The sequence below is a fragment of the Dasypus novemcinctus genome, chromosome 9, assembly GCF_030445035.2.
Source record: "Dasypus novemcinctus isolate mDasNov1 chromosome 9, mDasNov1.1.hap2, whole genome shotgun sequence".
Classification (NCBI taxonomy): domain Eukaryota; kingdom Metazoa; phylum Chordata; class Mammalia; order Cingulata; family Dasypodidae; genus Dasypus; species Dasypus novemcinctus.
In genome coordinates this window covers 120,951,995-120,968,154 of record NC_080681.1, presented here as the reverse complement: position 1 = coordinate 120,968,154, position 16,160 = coordinate 120,951,995, and the positions used below count along the sequence as shown (strand labels likewise).

General features: G+C 40.8%; 1 protein-coding gene across 6 annotated transcripts in view; it reads left to right on the top strand.

Moving 5' to 3' along the window:
* Positions 1-16,160, top strand: part of VPS13D (vacuolar protein sorting 13 homolog D) — a 311,480-nt gene that overhangs the window by 283,441 nt on the left and 11,879 nt on the right. For 2 of the 6 annotated variants that reach the window (XR_009187314.2, XR_009187312.2), the window contains 2 exons: positions 2,069-2,251; positions 7,015-8,127. Coding sequence is in view for 2 of the 6 variants with exons in the window: in XM_058304369.2 (XP_058160352.1) it covers positions 2,069-2,200 (132 nt within the window). In the remaining 4 variants the exon portion in view is untranslated. Of the gene's footprint in view, positions 1-2,068; positions 5,149-7,014; positions 8,128-16,160 lie in introns of those variants that run through there. The other 4 variants (XM_058304369.2, XM_058304368.2, XR_009187313.2 and 1 more) reach the window with 3 other exon arrangements.

Here is a 16,160-nt window from a genome sequence, read left to right as displayed (position 1 = left end):
GTGAGGCCCTCCATTTCTACCGCCAGAGACCCTGGGTGTAAGCTCCTCTACCTTCGGGCCTCAGTTACCCATCAATCAAGTGTGGGTAATAATACTTCATTGTGAAGGGCGACTAACATGATGCATAGGGTTTTTTTATTCCTAAACTGTAACTCTTCAGTGTGTTGAGTCTGAGACAGTCTAGAGTACTCCCTGGTTTCCCTATTGTTTCTCCTATAACAATGGAAACTTTTTCTTCATATAGAAGTAATACCCAGCACAGACCCCTACTCAGTATTAATGCTCAATAAATATTTGTAAACAAAACTTATTCTTTACTTCCAAAGCCTTTGAGGTATAGTTATAGCAGGACTTAAAGAATAAAATTCCTATTAATAACTAATATTCATTAAGGACTAACTATGTACCAGGCTGTAGACTAAGTACTTCTTAGGGATTATTCTGTGATGTGTTGTCATTGTCCCCACTGTACTGTGAAGGGGGCTTGGTGAGGATGAGCTAAAGCTCAAATGGCCAACATAGGAAGGAGCAGGGGTTCAAACCCAGGTGGTCTGACTCCATAGCTAGAAGTCTAGACCACTCTGCTCTGCTCCCTTATTCACAGGGACTGTGGGCATAGCAGAAGCATGTGTGAAGAAGCATCCTGTTTCTAGCCCTAGTCTGACTTGGTGCTTCTCATGAAACCCAGGTGTTAGTCGTGCTCATTTTTCACCTGGTGTGCTGGGGTTTGCACTCAAGAATAATATGTCATTCAAAATGGCCCTTTCTAGAGATCAGAAATAGCAACCAACCTTATTGGGCCTCTCTCCTCAATCCCTTGACCTTTCCCCTGCTCAGGAGTGCACTTGGGTTTATTTTGGCTTGTGCAAACTTCCCTGGGGCCATTGCCATGACCAGTGGGCTTTAACATAGGGATGATTGATGAAGAGAGTAAGTACCCAAAATTGTGTGTATTTCTATAAGTTCCTTTCATAGCAGAGAGCCAGCTCAAGTATGCTTTTGCCTATCTCAAGGTAAGTGAATAGTGAAGCATTCTTGATAAGAAAGGCCTCAAGGCATTTGTTTACCGATTCTTCTTTGAGCATTCTCAGAGTCTAGATTTCAGTCCCATAGTTGAAGTCCTTTGTTCTTGTCTCACTGAGATCCTCAACCTTCAGAATGGAAACTGGGTCCTAGTTACAGGGATTCCTACAGGTCAGGTAGTTATGGATTGGCTGTACAGTCACCTGGGAAATATGTTAAAAGTGCAGAGTCCAGGCATCCACTCCAGAATTTTGAATCACAATTAACTAGGAATAGGATCCTATGAGTCTATTATTTCTTAACAGTATACCCATACCAAATGGAACTATCACCTGAACCCAGCAGTCCCACTCCTAGGTATATAATATATACCCAAAAGAACTGAAAACAAGGACTCAAGAAGATACTTGTACACAGTATTCATAGAAGCATTTTTCACATAGCCAAAAGGTAGCAACAACCCAAGTGTCAGCAGATACTTATCAGCAGATAAGCAGATATTATCAGCAGATAAATAAACAAAATGTTATATATCGATACAATGGAATATTATTGAGCTGTAAAAGGGAATGAAGTTCTGACACACATGACAACATGGATAAACCCGGAAGACATTAAGTTGAGTGAAATAAACCAAACACAAAAAAAACAATATTGTATGATTTCTACTTATATAAAATGTCTAGAATAGGGAAATTCATAGAGCACAAAGTAGGTTAGGGACTGGGGCTGGAGGGATGGGAGTTATTGCTTAATGGGAACAGTTTTTGTTTGGGGTGATAAAAAAAGTTTTGGAAATGGATAGCAGTGATGATTGCACAAGATTGAGAATTTAATTAACGCCTTGGAATTGTACACTTTCACATTGTTAAAATAGCCATTTTTCTCTTACATATATTTTGCCACAATTTTTAAAAATTGTTCTCATTGCTGCCAGTCTGGGAGCTGCTTCCTGGGGGAAGTTAAATGGCTCCTGTACTATGATTCCATTTGGTTTCCCCACTTTGCAAACGGGGAAGATTTCTCATTCTTTTCTGTTCTTCAGGTCCATGTGAAATCTGAGGTCCTCGCTGTCAAATTATCACAAGAAATAAACTATGCAAAGAGCCTTTACTATGAACAGCAACTTATGTTAAGACTCAATGAAAATGAGGAGCTGTTGGAGCTGGACTCCTGAAATATCCCAGCTGCTGGAGAGAGATGCTTCCAAGACACAAACCCCAAACCAGTAAGAGGAAAGAGGCCCACACTCTCTAATTAAGAGATTTAAATTAGAGGCAAAACCAGACTAAGGTTTGGGGGAAAGATACAAAGGAACAAGGGAAAGTAAACACAGATGGAGAAAATAGGATTGTGTTAACTGGGGCAGGGGCCCTTCAGGGTAGGGGTAAGTAATTTTTAAAAGGTATTGGTTGAATAACGTAAAAAAAAAAAAAAAAAAATGTACTGAGATGAATCTAATTTTTAGATTGCCCTGTATATTGTTAACATGTATATATGTATAACTGTGTGTGTCTGTAAATATATAGGAACAATTCTGAACAGGGCCTGTGATGTGTGAAAAGATTTGTTAACTGTAAAGTAATTTTAAATTATATTGAATCTTCTATTGCACTAATTCTACACATCTAATTCAGGGTACTCTTGATAAAAAGGCATTCTTGAAAGTTGAAGAATGTTGTATGTTAGTTTTGGAAACTGCAGTATTCACAGGAAAGTGGATGGAGGTGAGACCCAACCCATCGAGGAGCAACCCCTTGAAAGCTCCCTCCAGCCAGGCTGGGGCTGGCCCTGGGGAAGGAGGTGTGGGACAATGGCTTGGTAGCCCACTTTTAATTTGTCACCCCACTTTAAAGATAGTTCTTCAGTTATCACAAATTATTATTTTTTTGGTCTATCTATGTGGCTTTCTCCTAACTAGTCTTGACAAACTTTGAGGTAAAATTGTGTGTCCATTGCTACATATACAAAGTATTAGCATTTAAAGTGTTTCTTAGGTTATGATTAGGAGGGTCAGTTTGAAACATTGGTAGGCTCTGTTGATTTAGAAGGAAAAATAACAACTCATTGAACTATTTATTTTAACCTATTAAAAATCCACAATAATATTTTCCTCTGGGCAACTAAAACAAAGGAGGTTCTGGGATTCTTTTCTGTGTTTTAATAAAGCCACATGCTAGCTCAACTCTACAGCCAGCCCTAGAGGCCACATGATGTTATACCAGGACCAGGAGAGTCTCAGAAAAAGAAGTAAAAAACTTTGCCTGGAACCAGGATTCACTCTTTACCCTTGAAATTCTTTTGACCAAAGCATCTCTTGTTCTTGGTTTTAAATTCCATCCAGCAGCAAGGCCTTGTTTGAGTGGCCTCTCCTTGGATCAGCTTGGGTCTTGTTTTTAAGTGTTTCCCTTTTTTTATAAGGAATAAGGAAATGGTGGGTGCAGGGGGGAGGCCTCACTCTAGAATGAATGACTTACCTTATGATTTTTTAATTTTTATTTTAATAAAGCTAATCAGTTTTACCACCTTGTCACACCTAGCCAAGACCTAAGATGACTTGGTGGATCAGTGGATGTGTAGAAGGTATTGGTGTCTACAATTCATGGCCCAAATCCTTCCAAGACACAAATGAAGCTAATCTCCCTTGTGTATGGGTGTGTGTGTTCAAAGAGGTGGAAGGGAGCTAGAGCAGAAGTGCTTTGGCTAAATGGTGTTTTCAAGGGTCAGTCCTCTTGAACTCCAGGGTTTTGTATAGTTGTCACTGAACTCTTAAGTTAGTGGATTGCAAAATTGAAACTTGGCTTTTGAAGAGTTGGGTGGGTTTTATTATTTGTTTGTTTGTTTCTTGCTGGGTGGTAGTTATGATTGTATCGCCTCTCAAACACAAGAGCACAGCAGGATGGCCAAGTGCTAACTCCTCCCAGCCTTGCTTGCCAGCCATCCTCCCTACATACACCCCCTCCCCAAGTTTGGCTTGTGGTTTTTGTCATCAGTAACACACTGCCTGAGATCATGATCTCTTAAAGATGAGATTCTCAGAAGGAGTGATGGCTTGTGTCAGTGAGTCTTCTATCACTTTCTGGAATGGAGTCACTTGCAGTTTCTTTATTGGATTAAGGAGCTTAGTATTACTAAAGAAGTCTGCTTTCCAACCCCAGTAGCAACAGGGTGTTCTCAGTCTTGCTGCAGCAAGCTGGCTGAGCCGGCATGAGGACTGGTGCTCCCAGGACTGCTGAGGTGTTCAGATGCCCTCCTCCCAGGACACCGGCTGGTTTTAATCAGCTCTTTAAATACTTGACTGTCTTTGATTGCACAACCACTGTCATTAATATTTGTGCCTTGGAAGAGGCAGGTGTTAAAATGGGATCCAAAGAACAAATGGGGTGGGGCTGGGTGATTGGTGGGGGTGCAAATTGAGAACTTCTCAAGCTCTCCTCTGCCCTGGCAGTCTTCTTGCCAGGCATGGCAGTAACATTTCAGGGACTTTGGGCGGTTTCCTGGTTCACCAGGAAATAATCCAAAACTTTGGAGGAAACAGGCTCTGCCCTTGGCTCCTTGATTGTCCCATTTCGTTTTGAATTGGTATTTAGCCTGTCATGTCTGAAACTTTGCTTTGATAATTTCTGCCAATTTTCATGCTGCCTCAAATCCACAGTTCCTCTCTGAGAAAAGTAAGATAGATTGAAAAAGGGGAAATTGAACAAGGAGAAACCAAAAGCCATCCCATTTCCCTGGCCCAGTACAGTTGGCCAGCCCATATCGCTGCCTAACCAGAGCTGCTTTTCTTTGCTCACTGAAAGACTAGCCAGAGGTCGGTGTTTCTCTATCCCTGGGCCTGTCCACTAAAGAACAAAAAGAAAAGCAGCCTCTTGCCCAGCCCGAGTGTCTTGCCACTTGGGGGCTCAAGTCAATATTCAGAAGACTCCAGGGCCACTGTTTTTAAGTATCATCTGTGCCTCAAAATACCATAGTAGCTGCTTGATAAAATTCTGAAAGTGAAATATCTGGTTTTCCACTGTGTAAACACTATTACAATCACCAGTCTGTTAAGACTCTTTAATCTATTTCTCATATCAGAGTCGTCATTTTTCTTCCTGTGGAATAAAATGCTTTGTTAAATTCCCAGACATGTTCTTTGTTTTCTTCTGGTTTCTTGGTCTTCCATAGATTCTAGACCCATTGCCAAAAGAAATACCAGACATATGACAATGTTCACAATAAAATGCAGCCACTCCCCTCATCTCAGTCCGAGGAAGCACATTGCTGAGGCAAACCTCACACCTTGTGTGAATACATCCAAGAGTAAGCAGCCTTCTCCATTCTTCAGAACCTGGTTAATGCTTGCTGCCCCTCAGCCCACCACAAGCAGGAGGGGCAAGGATGACTGTGAGGTTCCTGGTCTCAGCCCTGGCAGGGTTAACTTGCCATTTCTTGAGATAGGGAGACTTCAGGAGGAGCAGGTTAGGAAAGCTGATCAGGGCTCACTTTGGACATAAGTTGACAATGGTGTCTGCTAGACGTTTAGGTGGAGATGTCAACTAGACAGTGGGTTGTGGAGTGTGAAGTTCAAGAGACAAATCCAGGCCAAGGTGTGAGATTGGGGGTTCTCAGCATACAAATGACATGTCAAGTCCTGACACTGAAATCCCCTAAGGAGTGAGAGGAGCAGCAGAGGGAAGAGGTCCCAGGCCTGAGCCCTGGGACTTTCCCAAGTTTAGCTATTAGGCAGATGTAGAGGAAATAGCAAAGGAGAAGAGACTGCCAGAGCCATGGGAGTGAAACCAGGAGGGTGTAGGTCCTTGAAGCCAAGTCAAGAAAATGTTTCAAAGAGGAGGGAAATTAACTATTAAATGCTGCTGGTAAACGAAGTAGGAGGAAGACCAAAAATTAATATTGGATTTAGTGACATTGGAAACCTCTCTAAGAGCAGTTATAGCATAGTGGTGGGGGCAAAAGCCAGATTAGAATAGATTCAAGAGAAAGGACATAAAGTATATAAAAATGGAAGGAAATATAGACACTCTTCAGAGGAATTTGGCTGTAAATGGGGGTAGATTAGAAGTAGTGGAGATTTGAGAAGACAGAAGAGTGATGAGTGTCACCTAGGACAAGGGGAAAGTGAAAGGTCTGGGGAAGTAGAGTAGGTTTGCCAGACAGCATCGAGGACCAGTGGAGGCTGGTGATAATGAGTTTAAAGTGGGATTAAGCAGCCTGGTTGTGTGGTTTTCCTCCAGCCACATTCAGTTGTGTAGGTCCAGTGAGGAACAGGCAGATGACTGAATTTCATCAAGCAATGTTCTCCCTCAACTCTTCAAATAGTTCCTCCCCCACTGCCCACTTGAATTCAGCAAGAACCACTCATGACCAAAGGTCAAACAGAAATCCAAGAACTTAGAGAAGGGCTGCACTTGCCAAACCAAACCACACCACGGCATCTGAAAAATATGCCATTCTAAGTGGGAGAAACCGTGGCAGACACAGTTAACACCCCAAAGTGATAGCACAAGTAGAATATTTAAGGGGCACCAGGAAGCAGTGGGGCAGTGTTTGAAGACAAACTATCTGGGTACTCCAGGACATGGAGATTCCATTGGCAAAGAAAGGTGATGGCATCTGCCATTTCCTCTGCCAAGGCCATCGAGCCACCTTGTAGCTACCACTACACTACAGACACTGGGTTTCAACCCAGCTCTTGAGACCAAGGATGGGATTCCTGGTGATACAAGTAAACGTGATGTGTGCTACCAGGAGATCTGCATCTCAGGACCCTGAGAACAGGTATTTACAAGTTCCCAGAGTGCTTTCTGAAACAGAGATCCAAGTATACCCTGAAGTTTTGACTAACTCTTTCAGAAGTGTTTTGTTTTGTTGAGGAACTGCCCTGGGGATTGAACCCAGGACTTCATAAGTGGGAAGCTGGCGTTCAACCACTGAGCTACATGGGCTCCCGTAAATTGTTTTTTCTCATTTGTTGTTTGTTTTTGTTTTTAGGAAGCATGGGGAACCAAACCCAGGATCTCCCATATGGGAAGTAGGTGCTCAACCACTTGAACCATATCCACTCCCTCAGAGGTTTTGATTAACCCCAAAGAACACTTATTCAGGACGTTTGATTTGAGATTTCACTTGCATCTTCAAAGTTCCTGAAGAGCCATTGCTAATCAAAGCTGTCTTTCTCTAGCTGGGGAATGATTAAAGCAATCAGAGAGACCAAGGAAAGAGGAAATGAACTTACTGCTGAATAATCCTATTGAAACTTCTAAAAATTAGTTTAAAAATTTTTTTATAGAAATGCAAAACAGAAACAATTTTACATATATGTTCTATGGGAGACAGTAACTGCTATATTTTTCCTTTTTGTTTACTCCCCCATATTACCTTTATTCTGCCCCAAACCCCCAAGTACCCTCACGCACTGCCCATATTCTCACCATATTCATAATTACATACAGACAAATATACATAGGTATGTTTATTCACATATAATTCTCTGTTTTTACAAAATTGGAATCATGCTCTATACACTGTTTTGCAACTTGCTCTTCTTGGTGTTACCCTTAAATTGTTGCATAATAATTGATGGTGTAAATGTTCTTTAATTCACCCAACCATTCCTGTATTGATGGACAATCAGTTTTCAGTTCACCCCTACCCTGCCTCCAAGGACAAATGTTACAATAAATATCTGATTTATGTGCTCATACACTAGTTTTATTTCTGTACAGTAGATTCCCAAGTGCCAATTGCAGTCAAAGAGTATTTGCAATATCACTTTCCAAAAATGCTGGTGGGAATATCGAGGGCTGCAGTGTCCCTTTCTTGCTTGTCTGCCAGAATTGTTTACCAGTCTAATGTAAACAAAGTGATACCTCATTTTTACTTTATTTTGCATTTCTATAAGTAATGAATTATCTTTTCATTTGTGTGTTGACATTTGAATATACTCTTTGGAATGGCTGGTGAATTCAGCTAATACCTTTTCAGCATCTTTTAATATGATCATATTGCTTTTTTCTTTAGTTTTTTAATGTAATAAGTTATTTGATAGATTTCCTAATATTGAACCATTGTTACATTCCTGGAATAAACTCTATTTAGTCATAACATGTTAATTTGTTTTTCCTTTGGTACATTTTCTGGTACTTTTTTTTTTTAAGCGGTATCAGGAATTGAACCCAGAATCTCATACTTGCGAAGGAGGCGCTCAACCACTGAGCTACACCCACTCCCCAATTTTCTGGTTCTTTTTGCTAATATTTCTAGTCTTTTGTCTTTAAAGTTAGATGGGCCCATAATTTTCTTTTTTTTTTTTCACAGTATCTTCATCAGATTTTGAAATTAAAATTATGCTAACTTCATGAAATGAATTGGGGAGCTTTCTACCATTTTCTACAGCCTGCAATATTTAATGTTTAATCACATTAGAATTTCCTTTGCTGGTTTTCAAAGGTTAGATAAACATTTGTAAATCCATCAGGATCTAGAATATTTTTCAGTGATTTCTCTAAATCTTCATCCCATGTTCTCTGGTAATTGGAGTACTCACATTTCTTCATGAGTCAGTTTTAGTAACTTATATTTGAATTTACTCATCTAGTTACTTTAGGTTTTTTAATTTGTTGCCATACAGTTGCACATGTCTCTGACAGTTTGGATTTTGTTCTAAGCATAATGGGAAGTCACTGGAAGGTTATTTTTTGTTTGTAAAACTACTTATTTTATACTAAATGCATAATCTGGGTACATGAATCAAAATTCCAAAGTATATAAATATTTTAATGCTTTCTGTATCTGTTTATTTCTCATTTCTTCTTTCACCTTTTTACTCTTTTTTCATAATTATGGGGGTTTTTTTTTGGTTAAGATTTATTTATTTAATGATTTCTCTCTCCTTTTCCCCACCACCCTGGTTGTCTGTTCTCTGTGTCTACTTGCTGTGTCTTCTTTGCCCACTTCTGTTGTTGTCTGCGGCACAGGAATCTGTGTTTCTTTTTGTTGCATCAACTTGTTGTGTCAGCTCTCCGTGTGTGCGGCGCCATTCCTGGGCAGGCTGCACTTTCTTTTGAACTGGGTGGCTCTCCTTACAGGGTGCACTCTTGCACGTGGGACTCCCCTACGCAGGGGACACCCCTGCGTGGCACGGCATTCCTTATGTGCATCAGCACTGCGCATGGGCCAGCTCCACACGGGTCAAGGAGGCCCGGGGTTGGAACTGCAGACCTCCCATGTGGTAGACAGATGCCCTAACCACTGGGCCAAGTCCGCCACCCCATAATTATGTTTTTAAGGAGGTTATTGTTCTTATCAAAAAACCAGTTCTAGTCTTATTTATCTTTACATTTTTTGTTTTTGTTTTCTATTGGTTGCATCTTTAATCTTTTACCCTCTCTACCTGGGTTGTTTTGATTGATTTTACTGTTCTTTGCTTGCTTTCTAAGATGATTACTTAGTTTTGTTTTGTTTTTCCTTCTTTCTTCTTGAATAATGATGTCATTTTTAAGCTTATAATTTGCCTGTGAACACAATTTTGTTTATCCCATAGATTTTGGTATCAAGCATTATCCTTTTCATTGTTCTCCATGTAGTTTTAAGTTTTCACTTTTTTTTTTTTTAGGTACCCAGACTGGGGATTGACCCTTGTACCTTGTATGTGTGAAGCCAGTGCTCAACCACTGAGCCACACCAGCTCCCCTGAGTTGTTTTTTTCATTTGTTTGCTCGTTGTTTACTTTTTTGTTTTTAGGAGGCACCAGGAACTGACACCTGGGATCTCCCATGTGGGAAACAAGTGCTCACCTGCTTGAGCCACATCTGCTCCCCTAAATTTTACTTTAAAAAATTAATTAATTAATTTATTTATTTATTTTCCCCCATTCCCCTCCTCCTGCCCTGCTGTTTTTGCTGTCTGCTCTAGGATTCACTGGGATTCAATCCTGGGGACCTCTGATGGGGAGAAATGTTCCCTGTCAGTTGGGCCGCCTGAGTTTCTGGTCTCTGCTGTGCTTCACCTTCACTCTCCCCTTGTCTCTCTTTCGATGTGTCATCATCTTGCTGCGTGACTCACTTGCATGGGACACTGGCTCACCATGCAGGCGCTGGCTGGCCGCGCAGGCACACTTTCTCTTCTTTTTCACCAGGAGGCCCCAGGGATCAAGCCCAGGTCCTCCCATATGGTAGGCGGAAGCTCTATCACTTGAGCCACATCCCCTTCCCTAAATTTTACTTTTGACTTTTCTTTGACCTAAGGGTTACCTAGGAATATATTTCTTAATTTCCAGATATTAAAAAATACATATTTGATCTTCCTTAAATTGGCTATTTCTAATTTTATCAGACTACAATCAGTAAATGTGACCTGAAGAGTTCTACATTAAAAAAAAAATCTGTAGAGATTTTATTTTTGTCCATTTGACCAATTTTTACAAATACTCCATGGATATATATGAAACAAAAATATGTTCTCTTTTTGAGGCATGTAAACATATATAGAAATATAGAGATGACAGATTGGTAGACATAGATACTGAAGAAAACACACTGTATTAATCAAATCCTGTTGATCTTACTTTTGTGTGTCATGGAGTGCTGGCCAAAGGAGCAGTTTCTAACTTCAGCTGTGCTCCTCAGGGACAACAGTAAGTGCTGAAAGTAAACAAAAAGTCAGAAGAAAGGAAAAAAATAAAAGAACACAGCAGCCTTAGTTAAGTTGCCTCCAAAACCAGTTGGCACTTGAGAAGGATTTGATCCTGGAATGATTGCACTACAGAGCTGCTTTTCCTTAGCCCAGCAACTCAAGTATGAGTCAAACCATGTTCTCCCACAGTCGTTACCCAAGCCATGCACCCAATATAAATAGTTCCCAGGGGATAATAAAACTTCACACCTCGTGCTTATTCTGGTCTGACTCAAAAGCACACAAAGGTCACGGGTATATTTTGACTCAGAGGAAATGGATAGCTCTAGACCAACTTGACCCTTAGAAACCCTGGATGAGTGAGTCGCAGAGGGAGGTGGTGTGAGGGATGGTGGGGGGAGAGGCAGTGCTGTGATGACTCCCGTGGCCTCTTTAGGGGAGAAATACCTGTCACTGGGGACATGGTTTCCTATGGCACTTGAGGGATACAGAAAGACTTCTACGCTTGCACAAAGGCATCTCTTGATTCAGTTTAAGGGTTAGTTCACAGATACCGTCATTTCCTAGGGTCCATGGAAACAGGTGACCCTCCAAGTGTCAGGGAGATACTTCAGGGAGTCATTGGTCATGGGCATCTACCTAGGTGCCAGGTGCCAGGGATACTGTGATGAACAGGACAGGCACTCTCACTGCCCTCATTGAGCTTAATGAGTAGGTGTCGGGGTGGGGTAGGGAGGACGTCACTGAGGAAGAGACACATCACCTGAGTCCAGAAGGGGTGAGACGACTTAGGGAGGCAAAGAGGAAAGGACAGGCACATGGGAAGTCCTGGAGATGAGAAACTGCTCAGCACATCTGAGGACCAGGATCTGTATACTGGCTGGAAGGCAATGAGATGAGGCTGGAGAGGTGACTGGAAATCAGATCATGTAGAGCTTTTAAGCCATGTTGGGAAATATTTTAAGCAGAGGATTTTACTGTAAGATTGGCATCTTAAAAAATGTCTCTGCTGCAAGATGGAAAATGATTGGAATCGAGTCCAGAGTGGAAGATTATTGAAGTAGTCCAGGCAAGAAATAATGGTGGCAGTGGAGACAGAGAAAAGTATATAGGGGAGTGAATGTGGCTCGAGTGGTTGAGCACCTGCTTCCCACACAGAAGGTCCCAGGGTCCCGGTGCCGTCTAAACAACAACAACAACAAGAAGCAAAACATGAAAAAACCAACTCAGGGGAGCTGAGTATCGACCCTGGTATCTCAAGAAATACATATAAAAATTTAAAAATAAATATATTTTTTAAAAGTATATAGACTTGGGATGTGTTTTTCAGGAAGAGTAGACAAAGGATTGATCTAATGTAGAAGGAGAGGGGCCACATTATCAAAGGTGGCTTCCAGGTCTCTGGCTTAAGTAACCTGATGACTGGTGACATGGTTATTGAGATGGGAGAACACTGGAGGAGGAGTTGGATGGTTATGGCTGGAGCCAATTTACTGAGGGTTAAATATTGTTAAGTGGATAAATTACTGTCTCCTCGGGTTATGGGCAAATTCGATTTGAGATGACCTATCTAAGTGGAAATGTTAAAGTAGGCAGTTAGGAATATGCCTCTAGAACTCCAAGAGAGAAAACCTGTGTTTGGTGTTTGAAATCATGGGAGTGGATTAGATTAGCTGGAGGGACCATAGTGTGAGCAGAGAGGAAGGGCTGAACCAAGTGTTGTGAACTCCAACATTTAACGGGTGTGCGTAGGAGTGCGAGCCAGTGCAAGAGATTGAGGAGCGCCTGGAGAAGTGGATGGAAAAGTCAGAATGTTTCAAGGAAGTGGATGTGATCAGCTGGGTTGAAAGGTGCTGAAAATTGAAGTAAGGTGTTGACTTCTGCAATAGGAAGGACGTTTCTCTAAGAAAAGTTTTGTTGGAACTGGGAGCAAGGGCTAAGTTAGGGAGGATGAGGTGAGGATGGCGAGTCAAGCAAAGGGAGTGATTGTCCTTCACTTTAGCAGGCAGTAGAATGCTTGGCCCACGACAGTGGCATTCCAAGGGCAGGCAGTGGGAGGGGTCCGCATGGGTGAAGGCAGTAAAAGAGTAAATCTTCTGCAGAGATTGAAAAAGCAATGATAAAACTGGCGACAAGCCCGTCTGCTTTTTATTATCACCACGAGCTAGCAATTCTAAACAAATTCTGTGATAAAATACTACTCCCCTTAAAAATCATCGGTGGGTTTACGTTCTGTTGCATTTTAATAATATCTATGTAGGCTTCAATTAGCACATTTGTCTTACTCTCCTATAATAAACCTTGTGTCCTACATGGAAATTAGTTCTGAGAACTCCCCGTTATTCAGTGAGTGCCCAGCATGTGTGGGCTCAACTACACTCCTTCATTTTGAAAGGAAGTTCTTTAATGATTTGAAATCGTTCAAGCTTATGTTGAACACAATTCACATCTCCAAACCTATGGTGCTAAATATTTCTGTATTTAAACAGTGTATTTGAGATAAACCATGGTAAAGTCAAACTAATATATTTTGAGTTACTTCAACTCTGTCATCGTACGTGACCACTTGGAATTTTTATTAGTATTTAAAAATTTTAAATGGTGCACACCATGAAGTGTATTGTTTTTGTTTATTTCACACATGAAATATAAAGAAAATAAGGTGTTACTTCATTAGAACAATTTAGTAGTTGCTGAAATTGTATCTTTTGCAGACATACTGATTTTATTAAAATCCACTTATTAGTTACTGAATAATTATTTAAATAAAATTTTTATATAGAACTATAACCAAATAATCAAAATTAAAACCATTAAGTGAATATAAAAACTATTAAGTAGCTGTGTTTCTTTGTACTGTAATATTTATCTAATTTTATTTTTTACTGGCGTGTTTTGTATTGTAAAAGTTCAATAACAAAATTTTAACTATATGCTTCTTTTCTTGTTATTACTATCATTGTTTCACTCACAATCATTACTGAAAATAATTTTGTCCTATTGAGAAGGGGATGTTTAAAAAAATGGTCTTCTCTGAATTTCTAGTGCACTGTGGACCACTGTCCCAAGGTGAGGAACCCTGGAAATGGAAGAGGAGTTGGGTCTGACAACGAGGGGAATTGGACTGAGCCAGGGCTCTAATGGAACTGATGAGAGGAATTTACAAAAGGATGGAAACACAGCTCTCACATGCAATGCAGCCTGAAGTGGGGGAGGGAAAGGCAAATGAGATAGGCAGTATCTGCAATGAAAGAACCCAGGGCTTGAATTTGGTACCAGCTTGTTTTCCAATCCCTTGTCCCACCATGCCAAACCCCACACTAATCTTCTCCATCCCCAGAGGCAACTACTTACGATCTTGCAATTTCTTCTTGTATCTACCTCTATATTTCCAAAGATCATGCATCTACCATCTATTTTTTTTATTTTTGTTTCAATTTGAGGTGATTTGCTGCTGTGGAGGATTCGAATTTGACTCTCTCAAAATGCCCCCAGAAGACCCAGAATGAGAAAAAAATTGTTTAAAGCAGAATATCATTATAGGTCCTATGACATTAAAAGGATAACAAGGGAATATTATGAATAGTTTTTTGCTTTTAAATCTGACAACGTAGATTTAAATGGACATATTTCTTCAAAGGCACAAATTACCAAAACTGACAGAAGACAGAAAAAATCTGAATAGCTCTATGTGACAGTTTCATGTTCTTTGAAATAATTCATTCTTGTGGGTGTAGGATCTGTTGATTGCATTAGATTCCATTAAGGGGCCTTCTGGAGAGATCACTTGATTAGATCACTTTAGGGCCTTTGGTTGCACTGCATCAGTGAGGGGTGATCTAGATTGGGTCTCTGCTTTCTTGCTGGGGTCTTATACAAACTGAGAACTAAAAGCAGGAACACACACACACACACGAACAAAGAAACACACAGAGAAAGACAGCTGCCATTTTGACCCTGCCGTGTGAAGAGAGGACAGCAGGAAGACAGAGAAACCCTGAGAGGGTGAGAAAGAGGCTGGAGGCTGGAATCAGCAAAGCAGGCTCAAAGTGAGGAGAAGCTGCCATTTTTCTTTGCTACATGGCAGGAGTCCAGGATCCGACCAGCAGCAACCTTTGGTGAGAAAACATCTCTGATGATGCCTTGATTGGGATATTTTCACAACCTCAGAACTGTAAGCTTTTACCCTAATAAATCCCCATTATCAAAGTCAACCTATTTCTAGTATTTTCGTATTGGCAGTTTTGGCAACTAAAACACTCTATATCTGTTAAAGAAATTATACTTGTAATTTAAAACCTTCCCACAGAGAAGAGTCCAGGTCCAGATGGCTTCACTTGTAAATTCCATCAAATATTTAAGGAGCAAATATCAATCCTATGTAAATTTGCTTAGAAAATAGAGGAGAAAGCACTTTCTAACTCATAAGGTCAGTATGACTTGGATGCCAAAACCAGACAAAGGCTTTACAAGAAAAGAAAACTAAAGGCCAATACCCTTCATGAACATAGATGCAGAATTTCTTAAGAAAATTTTAGCAAATCAACCCAATAATAATGTCGCGCAGTTCAATTTAAAAATAACCTAACATTTGAAAATACACTTCACAAAGAACTACCTAAATGGCCAAAAAGTTCATGAAAAATGTCCACCACCACTCTCTGAGTAATGCAAATTAAAACCACAATGAAATAACACTGCACATCTGCAGAATGACTGAAGTTGAAACATCTGACCATAGCAAATGCTGGCGAGGATGTGGAGCAACTAGAACTCTCGTACGTTGTTAGGAGCAATGTAAAATAATACAACTACGTTAGAAAACAACTCGGCAGTTTCTCAAGGAGAAATTGATATGATCCTTCAATTCTACTCGCAGGCATCTATTCAAAAGAAATGGAAACATGCCCATACAAAGACTCATGCACAAAAGTTTATTCATATTAGCCAAAAACTGGAGACACTCAAATGTCCATCAAGAGATGAACTGATAAACGAATTGTAGTATGACATAAGGTTGGAATACTATTCAGCAATAAGAATGAACAAACTACGGACACACAAAACCACACAGATGAATTTCAAAATCATGTTGAGCCAAAGAAGGGTGATAGGGAAACGGACTTTGGCCCAGTGGTTAGGGCGTCCGTCTACCACATGGGAGGTCCGCGGTTCAAACCCCGGGCCTCCTTGACCCGTGGGAGCTGGCCATGCGCAGTGCTGATGCACTCAAGGAGTGCCGTGCCACACAGGGGTGTCCCCCGCGTAGGGGAGCCCCACGCGCAAGGAGTGCGCCCCGTAAGGAGAGCCGCCCAGCGCGAAGGAGGGAGCAGCCTGCCGAGGAATGGTGCCGCCCACACTTCCCGTACCGCTGACGACAACAGAAGCGGACAAAGAAACAAGACGCAGCAAAAAGACACAGAAAACAGACAACCAGGGGAGGGGAGGGGAATTAAATAAATAAAAATAAAATCTTTAAAAAAAAAAAAAAAAGAAGGGTGATA